This window comes from Panthera tigris, chromosome A3 (assembly GCF_018350195.1).
Source record: "Panthera tigris isolate Pti1 chromosome A3, P.tigris_Pti1_mat1.1, whole genome shotgun sequence".
NCBI classification, from domain to species: Eukaryota; Metazoa; Chordata; class Mammalia; order Carnivora; family Felidae; genus Panthera; species Panthera tigris.
Window position 1 is genome coordinate 84,231,955 of NC_056662.1, and position 21,091 is coordinate 84,253,045.

Below are 21,091 nucleotides of genomic sequence, written 5' to 3' on the forward strand. Positions count from 1 at the left end.
AATAATCTAAATCTGAGTAATGTGTAATTCCTGTCATCAATTCGGTAAAGAGATGCCAGTATACTCCATTTCCTTTCCACCTCACAGGCGCTCACACTGCGACCAGATCACTGCCCCTTTTACAATCACTTCCAATCCCAAGAGACCTAGCAGAGCCTAGCGGTCTTGGAGGCGGGCTGCGGAAGCGCCCAGCCCTGGCACCCTGACCGCTCCACCCCGCGCTCGGACGCAGCCAATCAGCGGCCGCCTCTTACGAGCGCCCCATCGGCCAAAATGGCGGCGGCCGTTGGCGCGGAGACCCGCTTGTAGTTTCATTGCTTTACTCCTCCCGTTACAAAATGTGAAAGGAGGAGCGGCTGGCGGAGGGGGGTTATAGGCAATGAGTCGGCGAAGGAAACATGGGGACAGCCCTGGCCTGAAGAGCACGCCGCCCAAAGCGGCGGCGGCTGAGGAATGCAGCTCGGTGGTCGAGCCAGGGAAGAGGCGGCTGAGGTCGGCCCGCGGCTCAGGGCTCCGCAGGGCCGGAGAGAGGTCTCCCCGGCCCGTGCCACAACAAGAGCAGCCTCCAGCAGCCGCTTCGTGCAGTAAAAGTAACCCCGAGGGTGAGACGTCGGCAACGCGGCCTCTCCGGGCTTGTGCGCTGCAGCCCCACAGCCCGCTTGCCAAGGAGAAACCTGGGGTGCGGGTGGGGGTGGAGTCTGAAGTGTTTCCTTTCTCTGGGCTTCTCCCCTCGTGAATCCGAAAGGAACACGACGCCACTACCCCCGAGTTTGAGCTCTGCCCCGTTCGGTTTGACCACTCCCTTGCCGCCGCTACAGAAATAGGTCCTGTGATTTACCTGTTTGAGGAAGGGCGGCTATTTCTAGGCTGCTCCTCCAGTCAGCAGTGGCAGAGTGAGGAGAGCTATCGGATAGACTTGCTGCCTTCACCTTGCTCCCAGGAGACTTATTCCCCTCCCCACTTAAACTTTTGCCGTGACTTGCTTAAGTGGAGGGGTCATATGAAAAGCCGTATCTATCTCTTTCCTCAAAGCTTTGGTGATGTCTCACCTCATTACGAATAAGCCGGAAGTTCCTGTGTATGCTGGCCCTCAAAGTAGGAAACTAAGGGCCCCCGAATATTCTGGTCAGTTGTTGGTGTTCCATTTTTTAAGGATTTCTAATAAATCCTGGTAGGCACTGCACTTCCAACAAATTGTGTTCTTAAAAGTCGGCTTTTGTTACCTTGTCTTTAGTTTACTCTCATAAAGCAGTTTGGGAAAGAACAGCATTTCTTTGTAGAAATGTAAAAGTGTAACTAGACAAAACTAACCAAGAAATGGGTCGTTAAAGCTTTTTAAAGTAATTGGTGTAAGTAGGATAGAGTTGATGAAAGAGGGCTAAACAGACTTTTACGGCTGGGAGCCGTTTGGTTTTTGAAATATATCTATAAATTATAGGTGGTTCCCAAAGCCTCCCAAGTTCCAGTGGTAATGAATGAAGCGATTAGATCATACACTGTTACACATTCATAGAGCTACTAGTCTATCTTAAAATACTTGCTATTTACAATGTCAAATTTGTCAAGTATTACAAGGATTTTTATGTGAAATATTTCCGTTGTGGTTAGAGTAATATCTCAGGGAGAAAATTTTATAATTGTACCATAAAAAGTAATCTAAGGGATATTTGACATTGGGGTATTATGAAGTAAAGTGATGCTTTGCAATGCAACAATTGTTTTTTAATCTTATTTTACTTAGAAAGGTATGAAACACCAAAGAGAGTGCTGAAAATGGATTTATTGTCATCTACCTTCAGTTCTCCTAATGATCCAGATGGACAGAATGATATCTTTTGGGATCAAAATTCTCCAATGACAAAACAGTTAGGTAATTTATTATTAATTAGCATTTTTATCTGGGTAAATATTTGGTAAATGATTAGGATTTAACTATAGAATTTCAGTCAGGTAGTAGCAGGAAATTTTATACAACAGAAGTTTTTTGAGAATCTTCCGTGATTGTTATGATATGCTTGTGATGTCAGTGCACAGTGATCTAAGCCATGCTAATTAAAATTTTCTAAGAAGTGACTGCTGTTTTTAAAAATTAAGTTTTTTGTTTACAGTTTATAGAAATGTTTTTGTTTCTTTAGGTAAAGGAAGAAGAAAACAGATTTACACTACTGATAGTGATGAAATCTCACATATTGTTAATCGTATTGCTCCTCAGGTAAATATCACTAGGTTTGTAGTTTATTTAAAAACCGTGAAAATTATGCTACTAGGCCCACATATAGTTCACTTGGATGAGAAAAATTTGGTCTTTTACAGTTCTTCTGAAAATAGAGCAGTTAAAGGTTACTTTTACCTTTTCTACTACTGAAATGTAGGTTTTGAAAAAAGGGACATAATGTATAATTGGTAATATATATTTTCCTAAGAATGTATCTTACTTTAATTTTTTTAGTGATGAAATTCGACTAGAGCTTTGCGTTTATTTTTTTTATAATTTTTTTTTTTAACTTTTATTCAGTTTTGAGAGAGTCAGAGTGTGAGTGGGGGAGGGGCAGAGAGAGAGGGAGACACAGAATCTGAAACAGGCTCCAGGCTCTGAGCTGTCAGCACAGAGCCTGATGCGGGGCTTGAACTCACAAACTGTGATATCATGACCTGAAGTCAGACACCCAACCGACTGAGCCACCCAGGTGCCCCTGTGCTTATTTTAATGTTGTTCAACCATATATGGCCTCATTTTTAAAGTTACTAAAATAATAGAATCAAAAAATAAAAATTTAAACTTTTAAGTTTTTTGTGAGTGGTATTTGTTTACGGTCTACAGCCTACTTTTTCCCCATTAAAACTGCTCTTCTTAATACTCGTGGACTAATAAGATCATTGAGCAACATTCATAAAAGTGGAAAGAACACTAGATTTGGAGTCAGTTCTGAGTCCACCTCCTAAACTGAGTGACCATATGCAAATCACTTAAGTTCTCAGAACTTCATTCAGATATAAACTAGAATTAGTACTTGTCTTGCCCTCTCCATTGGACTATTAGGAGGAATAAATTAGTTAAAAATTCTTTGTAAACTAAAGAGCACTATAAATGTAAGGTTGTGTTATAGTTTATGATAGTTATTTGCTATCATAGAATCCTCTTCAAAAGTTTCTTTCTCTTTGTTTCAGTTCCTATACTGCTTGAATGAAATAGAAATACAAGTTTAGGGGTGTCTGGGTGGCTCAGTTGGTTAAGCTAAGCTTCTGATTCTTAGTTTTGGCTCAGGTCATGATCTTGTGCTTATGGGATCAAGCCCTGCATGGCGTTCTGCTGACTGCATGGAGTCTGCTTGGGTTCTCTCTCCCTCTCTCTGCCCCTGCCCTGCTCACGCTTTATCTCTCTTTCTCAAAGTAAATAAACTTTAAAAAAAAAAAAAAAAGAAAGAAATATAAAGTTTAAGTCAACCTCCGTTTTGATCCTCTTCTCTCTCTTTTTCTTATTTAACAATATTTAAGTCTAGAAAACATTTTAGTTTGGGATTTTTTCCTTGACATACCCTTATCAAGGGTTTATTGTTTATGGTAAACAATAGATGGCACTGGCCCAAACTGTGGTTACAAGGAATCACCATCATCCAGGTGAAGGAGACAGGAAATAAAGTTTTCTTTAGTGGCTATAAAACATCTGAAATTACAGTTAGCACAGTCAAAACAACTATGTTGCTACTAGCTCTGCATTCCATGTTTGGCATGTCATAGAAATTCATTTTACATATGGTTCAGTAGTTAAATAGCTTTTATGCCACGATACTATTTACTTCATAAGTTAACAATAGATCTTCATTAGTTGTGGGTTTCACATGAAAGAAGCATATAAAATGTGTTTGGGCTGGTCAGCTTAAATTGTGATAAAAAGGTAGTTGAATAAATTACTGGACCCTTTACCTAAGTGGGCTGGAAATAATAGCTCACATAAAGAAGTGGCAACAATATGCAAGTCGTAACTTGTATATAAGAAAAAATACAGTGAAATTAGTTGCTTTTAAATGTTACTTTTTTCAACTAAGCACTTTTAAAGGCTATAGATATTTGGTAGTATCAAGGTCTTTTAAAAAGACTGACATGTTCTCATAATGACATAGTCATGCTTTTTATTTTTAGGTGAGTTACCCCCTCAAATAGTTATTTAAGTCACCTTAGTATTTTCAGAGGTGACATTTTTTTAAAATATGCACTTCCATATTCAGTGGACAATCATTTCACTTTCTTCAGGGATACTTTTCATATGGTGTTTGTTTGAAGATGTATATTTTTTCATCATTTTTATACAACTACACACTGTATATAGGAGTAAATGAAGTAATATGTTCAGATACCTTATAGCACCTGGATTGTAGTTGGAAATCAATGAATTATGCAATTATTATTAAAGACATTTTAAAAATATAATTAATATAAAAACATACAAGGGCCCTTGTATACATAAAATTGGACATATAAAGCTGTCCTACCTTTATTCTCTAAAAAAGTCAATTAATTTTAAAACACTTGGTAAATGGACAAAGTGCCCATAATTAAATCATTAAGAATGTTATTTTCCCTAAATTCAAGGTGGTTGAAGCAAAAGTGGAAATATATAGAGTCTAAAAGTAAACTTACTGATTTACTGGAGTATTTTGTGAAACTAAAATCTACTAGGTTCAAGTGGACATCTAACAAAACTGCTAAACTGCTTGTTGATTGAGGATTTTAAAGTATCAAGTTGTAGGGATCTTTTCACCTAAACCTAGCAAATAAATGTAAACTGATATATTCTTTATGCCTAGCATTTTGTTAGATGCTGAACTATAATAATCATAAGATCATTCCATGCCTTCAAGTATCCTATAATCTAGTGATAAGATTATTTTTACCTTGTGTGATATTATGTTCATTCTGAGTACTGTGTTCATTCTAAGTACAAAAATAGAGTAGAAAATGGTTAACCTATTTGATTTGTTGGTTTGGTTTGTAACTAATGAATAAACTCATTTTCTAATTTTTTGCTTGATCAGATGACTGAAAGACATAGCAAAAATATCCAGGATTAAAATGGCTTTTTCCTATCCATCATAGTGGTCAAACTTCTCTTTCTCCTTTCTCTACTTATTTTTGTTCTTATTCCTACCTTATTCTTAGCATTAGTTCTAACTTTGCACTTTCTAACTCATTTGTGAGTTAGTGCAGTCCTGTTGACCTGAATTCTAAGTGTTCCCAATTCAGGTCAACATGGATTGTCCAACTTTAGATAAAGATTATGATGGGGATAGTGAAAATATGGAGAATCAGGTGATATAGAAAGAATTCCATATGAATCTCTATTCTTAGGAAGTCAGTTTTCTTTTGATAATAACTATGCCTTTGCCATTAAGTATGCACTTGTTAAATTCTTAGAACTTAATTTTTTTTTGAAAATAAGGAAATACAAATTCTGAATATTTTCATTTCCTGAAACATAAATGGATCACTTCTTGCAACTTGTTATTGCCATCCTCCAACTTCTCATTGTTCTGTGCTTGTTTAGTAAACTATCACCTTACCACAGTTTATTGCTTTAGGAAGATGATTCAATGTAGTTAGTTTTTTTCTTTCTTTCTTTCTTTCTTTCCTTTCTTTCTTTCTTTCTTTCTCTTTTCTTTTTTTCTTCCTTCCTTTCCCTTTCTTTCTTTTTCTTTTCTTTTTTTCTTCCTTCCTTTCCCTTTCTTTCTTTTCTTTCTCTCCCTTTCCCTCTCCCTCCTTTTCCCTCCCTCTCCCTCCCCCTCCTTCCCTTCTTTCCTTCCTTTGTAAACATATCTCTTTTCCCTTCTGCCAAAGGATGAAAAACCAACAACAAACTCCATGCTAGGCATGTGGATTGGTGCTTCTGCTATTCCTTGTACTCCTAGTGTAGCAAAAGGCAAATCAAGAGCAAAAATCAGCTGCACAAAGTAAGTTCAAACTTTTCAGCTTTTCTGACATTCAGTGGAGTAAATATATTTAATAATACTCTGCTTTGATTTTGTAAATCTATTAAAATATTTATAAATTACTTTTTTCAGTTTTGACATGTAAAACTTTAGACTTAAAATAATTGTGTTGAAATTTTGAGTTTTAATATATTAAAATATGTTTGATAACAACTGAATATTTATAATGACTCTTAGAAGCTTTCTTAATTATGACTTTTTAAATGTTTAATAGGTTGAAAACACAAAATCAAGAGGAAGAACTTATGAAATTGGCTAAGCAATTTGATAAAAATATGGAAGAGCTAGATGTGATTCAAGAGCAAAAGAAGAGAAATCATGATTTTATCCAGACAATTTCAGAAGCAGAGACTTTCAGTAATTATAAAGATAATGTACAGATGCAGTTATTACATGATATAGTTCCAGAAATAGATAATGCTATAATGAAGAACCCAATGGAAGAAAACACCAAAATGTCTGAGATAAATGATCAAAATAGCAGTCAGAAGCCATTTGACCAAAATGCTGAAGCAGCCTTTAATGCCATTTTTGATGGCTCTACTCAGAAATGTAGTGGACAGTTCAGCCAAGATCTGTCAGATGCTTTTTTGAACACAAGTAATACTACCTTTGGAAAGAAAAGCGCTTTGAAAAAGGAGAAAATCATTACTAATGAAACTCTGGTCACTGAAAAACTGCCAGATAAAACCCCAGGATCACTTTCTTGTCAAGTAGATACTCTTGGAATGACAAATCCATGTGTGACTTCCTACACTGAGAAGCCAGAAGCTTTTAATAAACACCTTGATGCATTTCCTACCAGTGATTTTGAGGATGATTGGGAAAACTTACTAAATAATGAACCTTTTGTTATGCAAAACGTCAAAATGTATGAACTTTCCCCAGCTCCTAAAACAGCCCAGGTTGCTGATCAAAAGAGTATTAGTAACTTTAACAATAAGTGTGATAAACATAAGTCAAGAATGAATACAAGCCTAGGTGCCAGGTTAAGGGATTCAAAAATTGTACAAGATCTCCCTTCAAAGACACATAACAAGGAATTAATAGATTCTGGAAAATACAGTTTTTCACTAAATCCAAATGATGAACCAAACAAATTGCCATCCAGTGGATATATAATGAAACTTGAGAAATCTTTCAATAAAATTGTTCAAGACTGTTCAGTTGCATCTAATCTGACAAAAGTAAAAGATATGCATACTAAATTTACTTCTAACGTAAATACTTTTGAAAAGTCTACTTTGAACACAGGATATTCTAATGAACAAGAAAATAAGTCCATTTTTAATCAGTCTTTTAAAGCACCTGCTAATATAAATCCTTTTGGCTCTGCAACTTTGGGCAATGAAACCAGTGTTTATAATACAAATCAGACTAATGCATCAAAGTTAGGTTCTTTCTTTGATGACTGGAATGATCCATCATTTGCCAATGAAATTGTTAAAGCATGCCATCAATTAGAGAATACCTGGGAAGCAGATGATGTAGATGATGATTTATTATACCAAGCATGTGATGATATTGAAAGACTAACTCAGCAACAAGACATTAGAAAGGGCAGCAAGATACCAGAAAGTACACTTGAGATCAATAATAGTTCCAAACATGGAGCCAAAAACATATTTACTACATCTAAACAAGAAAGTCAGTTGGTGCAATCAAAACATTTGAATCTCAGCAGCATTTCAGGGCACACGTCTTTCACAAATAGCTCACAATTAAATAAACCAGTGAAGATGGATAAAAGGGAAATCTGTGGAAATTCTCCAAGTGTTTTAGGTGCTACAACAAATTTGACAATATACTCCAAGAACTCAAATTGTCATATCAATAATCTGCATTTCTCCTGGAATAACACTGATGTTCCAATACAAGTGAAAAGTCCACAGTCAGTTTTTATGGGAAGTTCAAGTTTGAATGTGAGTTCAGATTATAGGAATACAGAAACTGCTACTTATAAGAAGAAATTAAGTACTCAGCATCTGTCCCATAGGAGCACAAGAGATGGAGATCAGAGTGGCCTTAACAGAACAGTTAGATTTCCTAAGTATACATTTACAAAGATGAAAAATTCTCAAATTCTTTCCCAGTTTAATCAAAATTGTCTACCAGGAAGTATTTCTGATACCAAAATTACACAGGGTTTGGAGAAAAATAAAACTCCTGTCCACTTGTTTTGTGGGAGGGCTATTCAACAACAGTGTTTGGTGAAACGTTCTGAATCTTTGAAACAGCCTTCAAAAGGTATGTATAAAGTAGTTTGAAAATTATCACCTGGGAAAGTAGCTAACCTAGTTATTTGTTGTATCGAATTTGTGTAACATGTAAGATTAAAAAAGTATGACATTTAACTAGAATTCTTAAAGTGACTCTTAGGAATAATTATGCTGTAATATACAAAGAGGGGTGATTTATGTTTTCAAAAGACTACATCAGATTCTTTCCCAGCTTTTAATTCAGTGACTAGCATATAGTAGGTATTCAATAAATATTTGTTGAATGTTTTCTGAATTATTTACTAGGAAATTGTACTTTTAGATCTATTTCCAAGAGATTATGTTTACTAAATATCTCATTGTTTTAAAACTTCATTCATACTCCTATGTTTAGCAGAACATTGAGGTGAGCAATATTTGAAAATTCAGAGCATTCTAATTAAACACATTTGCTGTGATGGTTAGAATTGCAGTTTGCTTACTCAGTACAGCCTGTCATCTTTGATTTTTCTGATTCCTCTCCCACAATTCTATCAAGTTGCATTGTTTCTATCTCAGAAAAATACATCTTAAAATTGTCCATTTTCCTCACTCAACCTCTACTACCCTTATCCAAGCTAACATTTCTTGACTAGATTCCTGCAGTTCTTTTATCTGTCTCTTTTCAGCTCTAGTCTCCAAACCGTAGAGACTGTTTTTTTTAATTTTTAAAAACAAATTTTTTTTGAAAACAAATTTTTTTAAAAACAATTTTTTAAACAAATTTTTAAAAATTTTTTAATTTTTAAAAACAAATAGGCAAACATGGCATTCTTGTGCTTAACCACAGCCTTCAATGATGGCCATCATCTTTCAAATAATATTCCAACTTTACACTGATCTACAAGGCCCTGGATTATCACTCCTTGCCTGCCTACCTTCTTTTTTACCTCACCTACTAAGTAAGTTTCAGTTACATTAGCTGTCTTTCAGTTCTCAAACAGCATAGTTTCTTTCCTAGTTCAGGAGCTCTGACTATGCTGTTCCCAACTAAAACTATTTCTTCCTGATGTTTGTCTCCCCTTCTCCCCACCCCCATCCGTCTTTTGGTTGGTGCTTTTTTATCCTTAGGTCTCAGTTTAAGTATGACCTTCTCACAGAGACCTTCCTTGAACAATCTATAGGTCTTTTCCTTGTCATTTTCCATCATCTCTCTTACTTCTTTTATCACAGTTTGCAATTAAGTATTGATTATTGTCTGTCTTATCTGTGAATACCTAGACCTACCACAGCATCTCCCACATAGAAGATGTTTAGTAAGTATCTGAATGAATACCATGTAGTATAATGTGAAAAACCTGTTATTCACTGATACTGTAATCTTTTTTAAAAGGCACTGTATCTGGCATAACTACTTGTACTTCTTAATGTCCAGTTCTTTCTCACAGCCTTACATTTTTACAGATGCTATTTCCTTCACCGAAACATAGTACCCCCACATGCATATACCAAATCTGCCTGGCCATTTTCCATTTGTCCTTTAAAACACAGTATGTTTTTATTCAGCTCAATAATTTAGGTTCACTTTCTCTGGGTTTCTCCAATACCCAGCTTTAACTTCTGTTATAGCATTTACTATGCTAGCTTGTAATTACAGATGTTTTTTAATCAGTCTCCCTCACTTCGGGCTAATATTAGGATTTTTATCTATTATGTAGATCAATGCTAATAAGGTGAGGGAGATTTTATCTTCTTTTAACATTACATCATTGTTTTCTGTTTAGATTCTAGATGGTGCTTTTGTTGGCATTACTGCTCAACTTTCCTATTTAAGTGATCTTTTTTTTTTTTTTTTTTTTACTCGTAACAGTAATATGCTCGTTGTTTAAGAAGAAAGAAAGCAGAGTAAATTAATTTGAAGTGAAAAATTAAATTCTCAGTTTCTCTTTTTGCACAGCCATGCCTCAGGAAAACCATAGCTAACAGTTTAGAATACATCATTTAACATTTTCTGTGCATATAAAAATGTCCGTGTGTGTGTGTGTGTGTGTGTGTGTGTGTGTGTGTGTGTGTGTGTATGCCTATACATCTATCAGATGGAATTATATGCTATGTACCTACTATTTGGCAACTTGGTTTTGCCTTCACTTAACATAGCTATCTTTTCCAGTTTTGTTTTTTTTTTTTTTTTTTTTTGTAATGTTTATTTATTTTTGAGAGAGAGAGAGAGAGAGACAGAGTGCAATTTGGTGAAGGGCAAAGGGGCAGAGAAGGAGACACAGAATCTGAAGCAGGCTCCAGGCTCTGAGCTGTCAGCACAGAGCCCAACACAGGGCTCAAACCCATGTACCGTGAGATCATGACCTGAGCCGAAGTCGGATGCTTAACTGACTGAGCCACCCAGGCACCCCTCTTTTCCAGTTCTATGTATAGTTTTGCTTCAGTCCTTTTAATGACTGTATAGTATGTCATTATATGGATGTACCTTGATTTATTTAACTGCCTCTCTATTGACAGGAAGTTCAGTTTGGTTGCATTTTTTACATTACAAACAATACTCCAGTGAATATACTTCTACATAAATTTCTGCATGCTCCTGTGATTGTATCTGTTAATTACTGAAAAATTGATGTAAGAATGTTTTGAAGTTTAGTGGATGTCATTAAATCTTCCCAAAAAGTTTCATCAATTTATATTCTTATCAACACCAACAATTAATATTTCCCTATATTATAGCCTAGATATTTTGAAACTTTAAAAATTGTCGTTAATCTATAATTTTTATTTTTATTTAAATAAATCATTTAAATAATTTAAGTTTATATTTAAGTAAATGTATTTAATTGGACCAAACTCTCAACATGAAATTATGTAAATACAGTTATAATTATGTTAAAGAGTACTAAAGATCTCTCTGGAATATTTGAGTTTTCCCAAAACTATCTACTACCTTATCTGCATATTTTATGAGTGGATAATCTGCCTTTCAGTTTATCTTATCAATTTTTTTAAATTTACTGATAGTACCTAATCTTCTAATTAACATTAATCTTCTATTTTCTATTGTTTCCACTTTATTTTACTTTGTTTTGTAGCAAGCTACTTTCTAGAGAACATCTTTGAAACAAAACCCATTTAACCCTTGTTTTAAGGCAGGGTTTGGTAAACCATGGCCCATCCACATCCAGCCCAGAGCCTGTTTTTATGCAGCCAGCATGCTAAGATGTTTTTCACATTTTAAATAGTTGAGGAAATCAAGAGAAAAGTAATATTTCATGACCTTTGAAAATTACATAGAATTCAGATTTCATTGTCCATAAACTAAGTTTTGTTTGAACACAGTCACATCATTTATATTGTCCATGGCTGTTTTCATGCTACAATAACAGAGCTGAAGAGTTGCAACAAGAGACCATATGACCTTCAGAGGTTAATATATTAACTTTCTGGCCCTTTACAGAATTTTTTTTTTCTTCCTGATTTCTGCCTTATAATAAAGATTAAGAAGAGCCACTCTTAGGGCGCCTGGGTGGCTCAGTCGGTTGAGTGTCAGACTTAGGCTCAAGCCCTGCATCAGGCTGTGTGCTGTTTCAGAATCTGTGTCTCCTCTCTCTGCCCTTGATCATGGTCTGTATCTCTCTCTCAAAAATAAACCAACATTTAAAAAAAAAAAAAAAAAAGAGCCACTCTTGCTTTGTACCTTGAAATAGTTTGAAACTTTGCCATGTATGTTTATTGCAGAATGAGCTAAAGGAAGGGCTGATGAGAGAAAAGGGTGACTCTCTCTAAATCAAATTTTCATGGTGTGACTTTATATCATTTGAAATTATTTTTCCAAGAATTTCACCATGTTAGTTGTAAACCCAGTTTTAGGGAGCTATGTTCTTTTCTGCTGTCATGGATTATTAATCTGTTTTCCTTCCAAACTTGTGGTCAATTGAATGCAACTGTGTATGTGTGAATTCTGAGTTTCTTGTATTTCTCAGCTTTGAGACTAAAATATTAGATGATTAGTCAAGCTAATTATAAAGTATCTTGTAGCATCTTTCTATAGGGAGAAATAGCTACAAATCTGTGAGGTAATAAGTTTAGGAAATAAGTCATCAGAGTCATCTAGGGAGTTTATCTGAAATATTTCTCTCTTACCCTGAATACCCTCTCCCATTTCCAATTATACCAAGAAAGGAAGGGGAGACAGATAATCTATTTTGGACAAATAATCTCCCTTAGGTAATAAGAGAAATGTCTTAGAACAAATTCTAAACCTGTGTCTAGATGTTAGTGTAAATAATATTTCTCTGCCAACAGTACTACAGATTGTTATTCTATGAGAGACAGATTTTACAACATAAACAGTTTTACCAATACAAGGTTGCTTAAATATGATGGTCTTAATTTTCAAACATCATTTAAATGAGAAAATATGTTTGCTAATTTCAAAGTTTGATTCTTATTAGCATTACATAGATAATCTAATATTTTAGCTCAAAGTGACTTAACTCTGGAATTAAATTCATTTTATTAGAACTCAGTATTTTGGCAGAGGTAGAATTGGATGTTACTAAAATCAAACTTAATTTTATTTTCATTTACTTAATTTAAAACACATTGTTTATTTTATAGTACATTTACCTAAAGTATACTAAAAGCATACTAAAATATGCTGCATAGGAATGTCAGAATGCTTCACATTTTTATATATTAAAAAGACATTCGAATTGAAGTTTTCATTCAGATATTAATGCTCTTTGAAATAATCTTTTTAAAATATTTTTAATGTTTATTTACTAGAGAGAAAGAGAGATAGTGAGCATGACTGGGGGAGGGGCAGACAGAGAAAGGGGGAAAGAGGATCAGAAGCCAGCTCTGTACTGACAGCAGAGAGCCCTATGCAGGGCTCAAACTCACAAACTGAACCATGAGATCATAACTTGAGCCAAAGTTGGACATTCAACCAACTGAGCCACTCACGTGCCCCTGAAATAATTTTCTAATGTTTATATAAAATGTGTCCTCCAAATAAAAACATCTGACAGTGAATTATATATTGACATGATAGATTTCACTGGATCACTCTAAAACATTTTTTCCTGAATGGCTAAAATGAAAATCTTAGAGCTCTCTAGAGGAAAAAAAATTAGCATGAATATTGATACAGCTTATAGTAAATGTATACTATTTAAGGTGTTGGTATTTGAATTCATTATATTTTGACTACCTTTCTGTTGAAGTTTATATATTACATCTAAAATCCCAGGTTTTGGGGATACCTGGGTGGCTCAGTATGTTATTAGGCATTGGACTTCGGCTCAGGTCATGATCTCATGGTTCACAAGTTCGAGCCCTGCATCAGGCTCTGTGCTGTCCCCCTCTCGTACTCTGTCTTTCTCTTTCTCAAAAATAAATAAAGCATTAAGACAATTAAAAAGTAAAATAAAATTCTAGTTCTTAAAAAATACTCATTTGTCAATTATGTAAATTAGATTTTATTCATAAGAATTATATGCTGGGAAGTCAAAATGTACAGTTTTAATCAAATGAATTTTATCACACTGTGAAAGGTGTATAAAATAGGAACGGATTGATCAGTACTTGATTTTCTTTTGGCCTAGAACACTGTATCTGTACATCAAATATCGTATTTAGTAGTTTAGTGTGATTTAATAGTTATACCAATGTGGCAAGTCTGGATGATAAAAGTAAAAAATTAAAACTCATGTTCAAGATGACTGTGTAGTCTATACAAGTAATATCTATATTTTGTTTAATTTTTAGAGGAAGAAGAGAAAAATAAAAAATATTCTCCTGAAGAAATTCAAAGAAAAAGACAAGAAGCACTGGTTCGAAGAATGGCCAAAGCACAGGCATCATCTGTAAAGGCAGCTCCCACTTAACTTGATTTCTTTTATGAAATATTATTTGGAAGACTTAACAAAGACAGTTAATAACTATCTATGATAGGGAATATTCTTTCTTGATTTCTCTGTGAGAAATTTAATGCTGAGTTATAAAGCATGGACTTCTATTTTATTTAATAAATCAGTGTTTGCAGTGGTTAATGAAACCTTTCCTTGAAGAGGTATGTGAAAGTAATTGCATATACGTTTTAGAAATTCAGGAAAGTTAGTAATTATGGTATAAAATTATACAGAATAAAGGAGTTATTTTTTCAAATATTGTGGATCATCCAAAAATAGGTAATTTGCTAATTTTTTTATTGTAATAACTTCCTAATACAAAGCTTCATCTTACTAAGAAATGAGACTTTAAAAAAAATTTTTTTAATGTTTATTTTTGAGAGACAGAGTGCGAGCAGGAGAGGGGCAGAGAGAGAGGGAGATACAGTCTGAAGCAAGCTCCAGGCTCTGAGCTGTCAGCACAGAGCCTACTGTGGGGCTTGAACTCCCAAATTGCAAGATCATTACCTGAGCCAAAGTCGAATATTTAACCAACTGAGCCACCTAGGCTCTAGAGACCTTTTTTTTTTAGTCTTACTTTCAGTAACTGTTTCTTAAAGGTTTTATAGATTTCTGAATCTTAAAAATACTTCCATTTTCTTAGAAACGTGGTTGGTGGGAAATAAAGGACTTCGATTTATTTGTAAGGAAATTGCTGTTTTCAATTCCTAGTCTGAAATAGATTTTAATTTTAATTTTCTAAAACATGATGCATTTTGGAAAGCTTCCACTAATTTTAGGGAAAATGCTGATTTAAGAAGTTTAGAAAAAAAGAAAGTAGACTGGCTAAGTTATATAGCAATATTAACATTTAGAATTGTCAGAAACTTTAGATGTCATCTGGTCCAGCTTCTTTATTGTATGGGTGAGAAATGGATACTGTTCTGAAAGTCACAAGGCAAGTTAAAGCTGTTCTGTGATTAGAATGATTGCTATCATTCTAATGAACACCTAGACAATTATGCCAATTGCTACAGAGTATTAATCAGTATTTAAAATAACTTGTTTGTAGGAGCATTAATTATTTCATAGTATAAAACTAAAAAAATAGTAACAAAAAGTACATTAAGGTCTGTTTAATAATCTCATTGTTTCTTGTATTAAAGAATTTTATCATTCCATGATATAAAAATGAGAATCTTTCTCTTTTCAGTTTTCCTACAACTATTAAATTTTCCTTTGATTAAATTTTCTGACTTTTACCAATTTGTTTTTCTCTATTACTCTGTTGTTTCTATTTGCCTGTCTAAAATTCTCTAAACTAGAATTGAAAATCTCAGCGGAAGTCATAAGGGCAGTAAGAATGCTTTATGTATCCTAAATGGCTTTAGGAGACCTGATGAAAGTTATAGATGTGAAACACTTATTAGTATGTTCACCACTACTCTGGTGTCTTAGAGCTATATGATAATATCAATATAATTAATGCATTTTAAGGTATTGCTATATAGAGATATACCACTTCAAAAATTGTATATTCATGTATATAGTGAAATAACATATTCTAGGTAACCTTTATTATTTGTCCAAAAATATATAATAAAGACCCTAAATAAATATAGGTAAATTTTCTATGTAAGAAATGATGAACTGAGATTCTTTATTTTTTCTAAAGTGGCTTCACTGTGTTCTTACTATGCTTTGGATATCTCTTCCTTTGTTTAAGTTCTTCCCTTCCTGCCATTTGCTTCCTCTATAGCCCATGCCTTTAGCCAATTCTGTCCCTTCTTTAAGACTCAGCCTAATAAATCTCAGTTTCTTTGAAACTCATACCTGACCATTCTCACTGAAATTGATTTCTTTCTGATGATGGTGGTAACATTTCTTAGATGTTTCATGGGGGCAATCCTGTTATGTCATATATGTTATTCAGGTGTATATGTATCCTGGTAATATTTCTACAACTTCTTATTTTGTATTTTCTTCCTAGTGTTGCCATATTTTCACACAGCCTATACTGCCATTTACTGAATAGTTTTCTTAAAGGGATGACTTTTTAAAAGGAAACTTTATAGTACTTATGGCTGGTAGGTGGAACAGTAAATGGCCCAGCACATTTCAACCTGAACATGATTGGTTTTCTAGGGTTACTCCTGTTCAAATTCTCCTTTCCTATCCTGATTCTTCTCTTAGCTATTGTTGGAAATAGTGGAGTCAGTGGCCCTTCAGTGAGCACACAGAGGGCTGCGTAGTTTCTCTGGCTTGGCTCTTTCCAATCTCTATGAAATCTGTTTCCACACAAAGAAAGGGCAATTGGTAGGCCTGGCAGCTCTATTCCAGCTCAAGTTCTGCTCAGGCTGGCTATAGAAAAGCTGACAGTGATAATGCCATTATTGCAGGAAAGTCTACTACAGAATAAAGTTCATCTGTCACTACTCTTTCTTGCTGCATATAGGCAAACCTGAACCCAGGAAGACTTGGGTTGCTTATTACACAAAGAGTCAGTGGTATGCAGGCATGTACCACACCTTAGGAAATAGTGCTTATATGCTACTCTGTTATCACTAACTTTTACATTCCTGAGAACAGAGGCACCTTACTTCTCTCTGTCTACCCAGTACTGATACTCAGTGGTTACTTATCAAATATTTTATGAATTTAGATATATTCTGATGGCAGATTCTGCCTCTTCCTACTTGAAGCAATCTGATTCCCTGAGCTATCCAGGATTAGAAAATGTTTCAAGAAACAATTTAAATTTAGCCTAACACTGATTACTATAAGTGATAATTTAAAGTCTGATTATGATTTTCAGTTCTTGCCAGGTTGTAGTGATCAGAATCACTTGTGGGACTCAAAAACAAAACAACAAACTTGTGCCTTCTCTTAGACTTCATAAATGAGTACCTCTAGGGGTAGATTTCAGATATGTGTGCATTTAAAGTTCATTGACTAATAGCCAACAGGGTTGAAAAGAAACCATAATTGCAAAATTTATATAAGTTGCTAAATGCTTTATTTACCATGCATGGTTCTAAGAAATTTACATTAACTAATTTACTTCTCAAAACAACTATGTAAATAACACTTTTACTACCATTTTATAAAAAAAGGACAGTGAAGTATGCATATTAAGTGACTTCCTCAAGGTCACACAATTAGAAAGTAGTTGGAGTTTGAACCCAAGTAGTCTGATTTCAAATATTGTGATCTTAACTATTGAGCATACTATCATTCATGGAAACTATTCATAAAAATCATTTGTCTATGGAAATTATATATACAAGAAAGAATTGTAACATTTCAGGCACATGTGCCAAAAACTCACAGGAATTCTGTAGCTTAATCGTATATAGCTCAGGAGAGTTTTTTTTCCCAATCCCAATTGCTGTAACAGATGACTCCTATACTTTTATGTGAGCATGTGGGTGGGTATTGATTATATGAATCCACATAGGGATCACCTTTTTCATTCAACCTCTAAACAAAAGAGTAGAGAAATACATAAAATGTATAGCTACTTAAAATGTCTTCATTTTACTTCACTATTTTGTAACTTCTGGGTGTTCTGGTTTTAATTCTATTGGGGAAAGCTTAATTGCCTAGTCTAAGATGAAATGACATACCTCAAACTGCTAGTAAAACTCTGATCCAGGTAATAAAGTTAAGGTTTCTGGTTAGATTCACATTATATAGAAGAGTGGTATTCTGCATTTATTACAACATGTTGTTAACTCCAACTCACACAGATTAAAGTTGGGAAAAGGAAAAAGTAATAGTGTTTTCAGGTAATTCTAGATTTTCTTCTCTGATACTACACAAAAACTCAAGAAGTGGTCATTTCTTAAAAGATAGATATAACTTCTGTTTCCAGCCAAGATGGAATATTGAGGACTGCATGTACCTGTCTTACTGAAAGAACGAAATAAGCAAACTACATCAAAAAGTGGACTTCAAGACTTGACCTCAGACAATGAGGAAAATAATCCCTGAAGATGAGGAAACAAACAAATGGAGCCCTATGATTTTCCCAGCTTACTGCCTTGAGGGAGTTTCCAGGACATGATGCAAGGAAGCAGAACTGAGGAAGAGCCCAGTAGACTTACTGAGTGAAAAAGTGGAGCTGAGAGTCTAGGGAAACCAAATTAGCTTGAGTTCACAGGATAGAGTACCACTGAGAAGAGAAGACTGAACTCCAGAGATCTGCAGATGATCCCCCTTAAGATTATTAAACTCAGTACTGATCAGCACATACATGTGAGGAAATGGAGGCTGAAGAAAGAGATATTCAAAAGGATTAGAGAGAACAAACATTATCCAGTGCTCACAAGGGTCTAGTAACAATGCCAGTTCTCACCAACCACAAGTCACTGGGTAGTAATTTGTCCTAGTAATAGGAAATGCTTTGCGCTAGGTTGCACTACTATGGTACCCCCTACCCAACAAATCATAAAAGCAAGGTCAAGAAGGATCAAACCATTCCCATATTACAACTGTATCCTAGAAAAAAGCTCAAAAGTACTTATAAAAAACAAAACCCAAATGCCCAGCACTTATGAGATAAAATTCACAGTGGCTGCCCTCTAAAGATGACTAGGCATACAAAGAAACCTGGATGTGATGCAGATGTTAGAATTAACAGGTAACATTACAACAGCCACAGTTGTTACACTTATTCAAAAAGCTAAGTAGAAACATGGAGGATACTAAAAAGACTAAACACAAACTTTTAGAGATGAAAGGTACAATGTCTGAGGTGAAAGTACAGTAGATAGGATTAATGGCAATTAGACATTGCAGATTAGTGACTAATGAACTTGACATATCAATAGGAATTACTCAAAATGAGAAAAAAGAACAGTGAGTTGTAGAACAATTTCAAGTAGCCTAATGTATGATTAATTTGAGTCTCTGAAGGAGGAAGGCAGAGAGGATAGCATACAAGACATAATCGCCTAACAATTTCCAGACTTTTATGAAAACTATTAACCTACAAATAGAAGAAAGTCAATGAACTCCAAGCATAAGAGATATGAAGAAAACTACCAAACCATATCATAACTGGTGATAAAATCATGAAGCAGTCAAAAAAGAGAAGAACAAAAGAACAAAGATGAATATGTCAGAATTCTTATTAGAAACAATCTGAGAAGACAATGGATAAACATTTTGAAAACACTAACAGGAAAAAAACCTGTCTACCTAGAATTCTATACCCAGCAAAATGTCTTTCAGAGGCAAAGATGAGATAAAGTTGTTTTCAGACATACCAAATCTGAAAGAATTAATTCATCACTGGCACTACAAGAAATATTAAAGGATGTCCTTCAAGCAGACAGAAAATATTAAATGAAAATGTGGGCTTACAGAAGAGAATGATGAACACTGGAAATGATAAACACATGGGTTAATGTATGAGATTCTTAAAATTATTTAAATCTTTTATAAGATAATTGACTATACAAAAATAACAATGGTGGGTTTACAACGTAAAAGTTAAATATATGACAATAGCAAAAAGGCCAGTAGGAAAAAAAAATTGAGAGTAGACAGTCCTATTTTGCACATTTTGACATGCATGGGTTTCAGTTACATAACACTAGTCCCCTAACAACATAGTTCAAATTTCTGTCAACATACTATTTTAACTGTAACTACTTGCATAAAGTACAAACTTTAGATCAGACCACAAATCACTACATAAGTAACAGATGTGGATTATGATGCATGCCCAATCATGTCACTTGATTGTCACAACTGCCCAGTTGATGTTATTCCCAGTTCAGAGCTAAGGAGATGGGGGCTCAGTTTTTCTATGACGAGCTATACTCAGTTTTAAGACCAGTGCAGGCTGACTCCACATCTCATTGTCTTCCCATAATAATTTTTTCTACCCTATATATTTGATAGTCACCATTATTCTTTTTAAATGGATTTTTTTTTTTTTTTTGCTATGATATTGGTTTATGGTGCTATTGAAGGCTTCTTGTTTTTGTTTTGTTTTTTTTTTTTTTCCAATACAACTGGACTTCTATTCAAAGTGAAAATTTTAAATGTTTAATAGAAAACATGTCCTTTGGTATGAAGGATTTAGTATCTTTTAAATGCAAACATAGACAACATTGTTTAAGTGCTGAAGATCCTGTTCCATTTATTACTTCTCTGAGTCTGGGAGTATTCTCTGTAACGCAGAGAGAAAGAGATGCAGAACATTCCTTGACACTATTTAGTAACCTCAGATTTCTTTGTGGTTTAGTGTAGTTTCAGCTGTTCAGTATCCCAAAAGACATGCAAGAAATAGAAAATGCTAAGGGAGGAACAATGAAAATGAGCTTTAAAATCAGGGGTATTTTCACGTGGTAAGACATTTAAGAATATTTTAAAATAAAATTTAGTCTTAAAAACACCAACTAATTACTTGCCTCACTGCCTAGCATTGTAATTATTATTTTTTATTAAGCAGTATTTAAATGCCAAGGAAAGGAAATAAGGTATCTAGTAAAATAGGTGAAACATTTGAGTAAAGTGTATTACAATTAGAGGAAAAAAATACATTTAAATATACATTTTATACCTTTAAGATATGAAACATGCAAATCATTATCTCTACATCCCAGTACACAGAAAATTTAAGCCACAGGGACAATAATGCTTTCAACCCTTAGGAAGAAAAATCCCACATCTCTAAGCTGTAATTATTGCCAGAACTATTGAAATGGCATTTTCAGAACTTGGCAATGTTTACTCAGAAAAAGAACCACAGTTCTGGGCTCTCTAGACATTTCTAGCACTTGTGAATATGTCCTTTACTAATGAGCTTGTTCAAGTAATTCGTCAAGCTGTTAATCCTCTGCTTTAGATTTCACTTGACAATATTTTTCTATAATCTGGTAGTACACTTTCAGACTCAAAGGTTTATGTTAATAAATTGCACCTTTTGCTTAGTTCTACCAATGCACTTTTTGTGATGTTGAAAGTGTTATTAGTGGTTCAAAAGAAAAATATTTTTGAG

At 34.4% G+C, this 21,091-nt stretch overlaps 1 protein-coding gene across 4 annotated transcripts; it reads left to right on the forward strand.

The window, feature by feature from the left end:
- The first annotated feature begins 259 nt into the window (after positions 1-259).
- Positions 260-14,514, forward strand: ETAA1 (ETAA1 activator of ATR kinase). Of its 4 annotated transcripts, XM_042981566.1 has the most exons (7): positions 260-602; positions 1,033-1,125; positions 1,742-1,870; positions 2,136-2,212; positions 5,833-5,945; positions 6,199-8,231; positions 13,958-14,514. In XM_042981566.1, exons 1-7 carry the CDS (start codon positions 380-382, stop codon positions 14,074-14,076), a joined length of 2,787 nt encoding a protein of 928 aa, XP_042837500.1. In that variant the 5' UTR covers positions 260-379; the 3' UTR covers positions 14,077-14,514. The 4 variants fall into 4 exon arrangements, with proteins under 4 accessions (XP_042837500.1, XP_007085939.2, XP_042837501.1 ...); XM_007085877.2 differs by lacking the exon at positions 1,033-1,125; XM_042981567.1 differs by lacking the exon at positions 1,033-1,125 and having other exon boundaries at positions 260-590.
- The last annotated feature ends 6,577 nt before the right edge of the window (positions 14,515-21,091 follow it).

Excerpts from the sequence above, each read along its gene's own strand:
- ETAA1 (XM_042981566.1), top strand. The coding sequence starts at position 380 with ATGAGTCGGCGAAGGAAACATGGGGACAGCCCTGGCCTGAAGAGCACG. Across the intron at positions 1,126-1,741 it reads AAGGGCCCCCGAATATTCTG|AAAGGTATGAAACACCAAAG; the intron begins GTCAGTTGTTGG and ends TATTTTACTTAG. Across the intron at positions 1,871-2,135 it reads TCCAATGACAAAACAGTTAG|GTAAAGGAAGAAGAAAACAG; the intron begins GTAATTTATTAT and ends TTGTTTCTTTAG.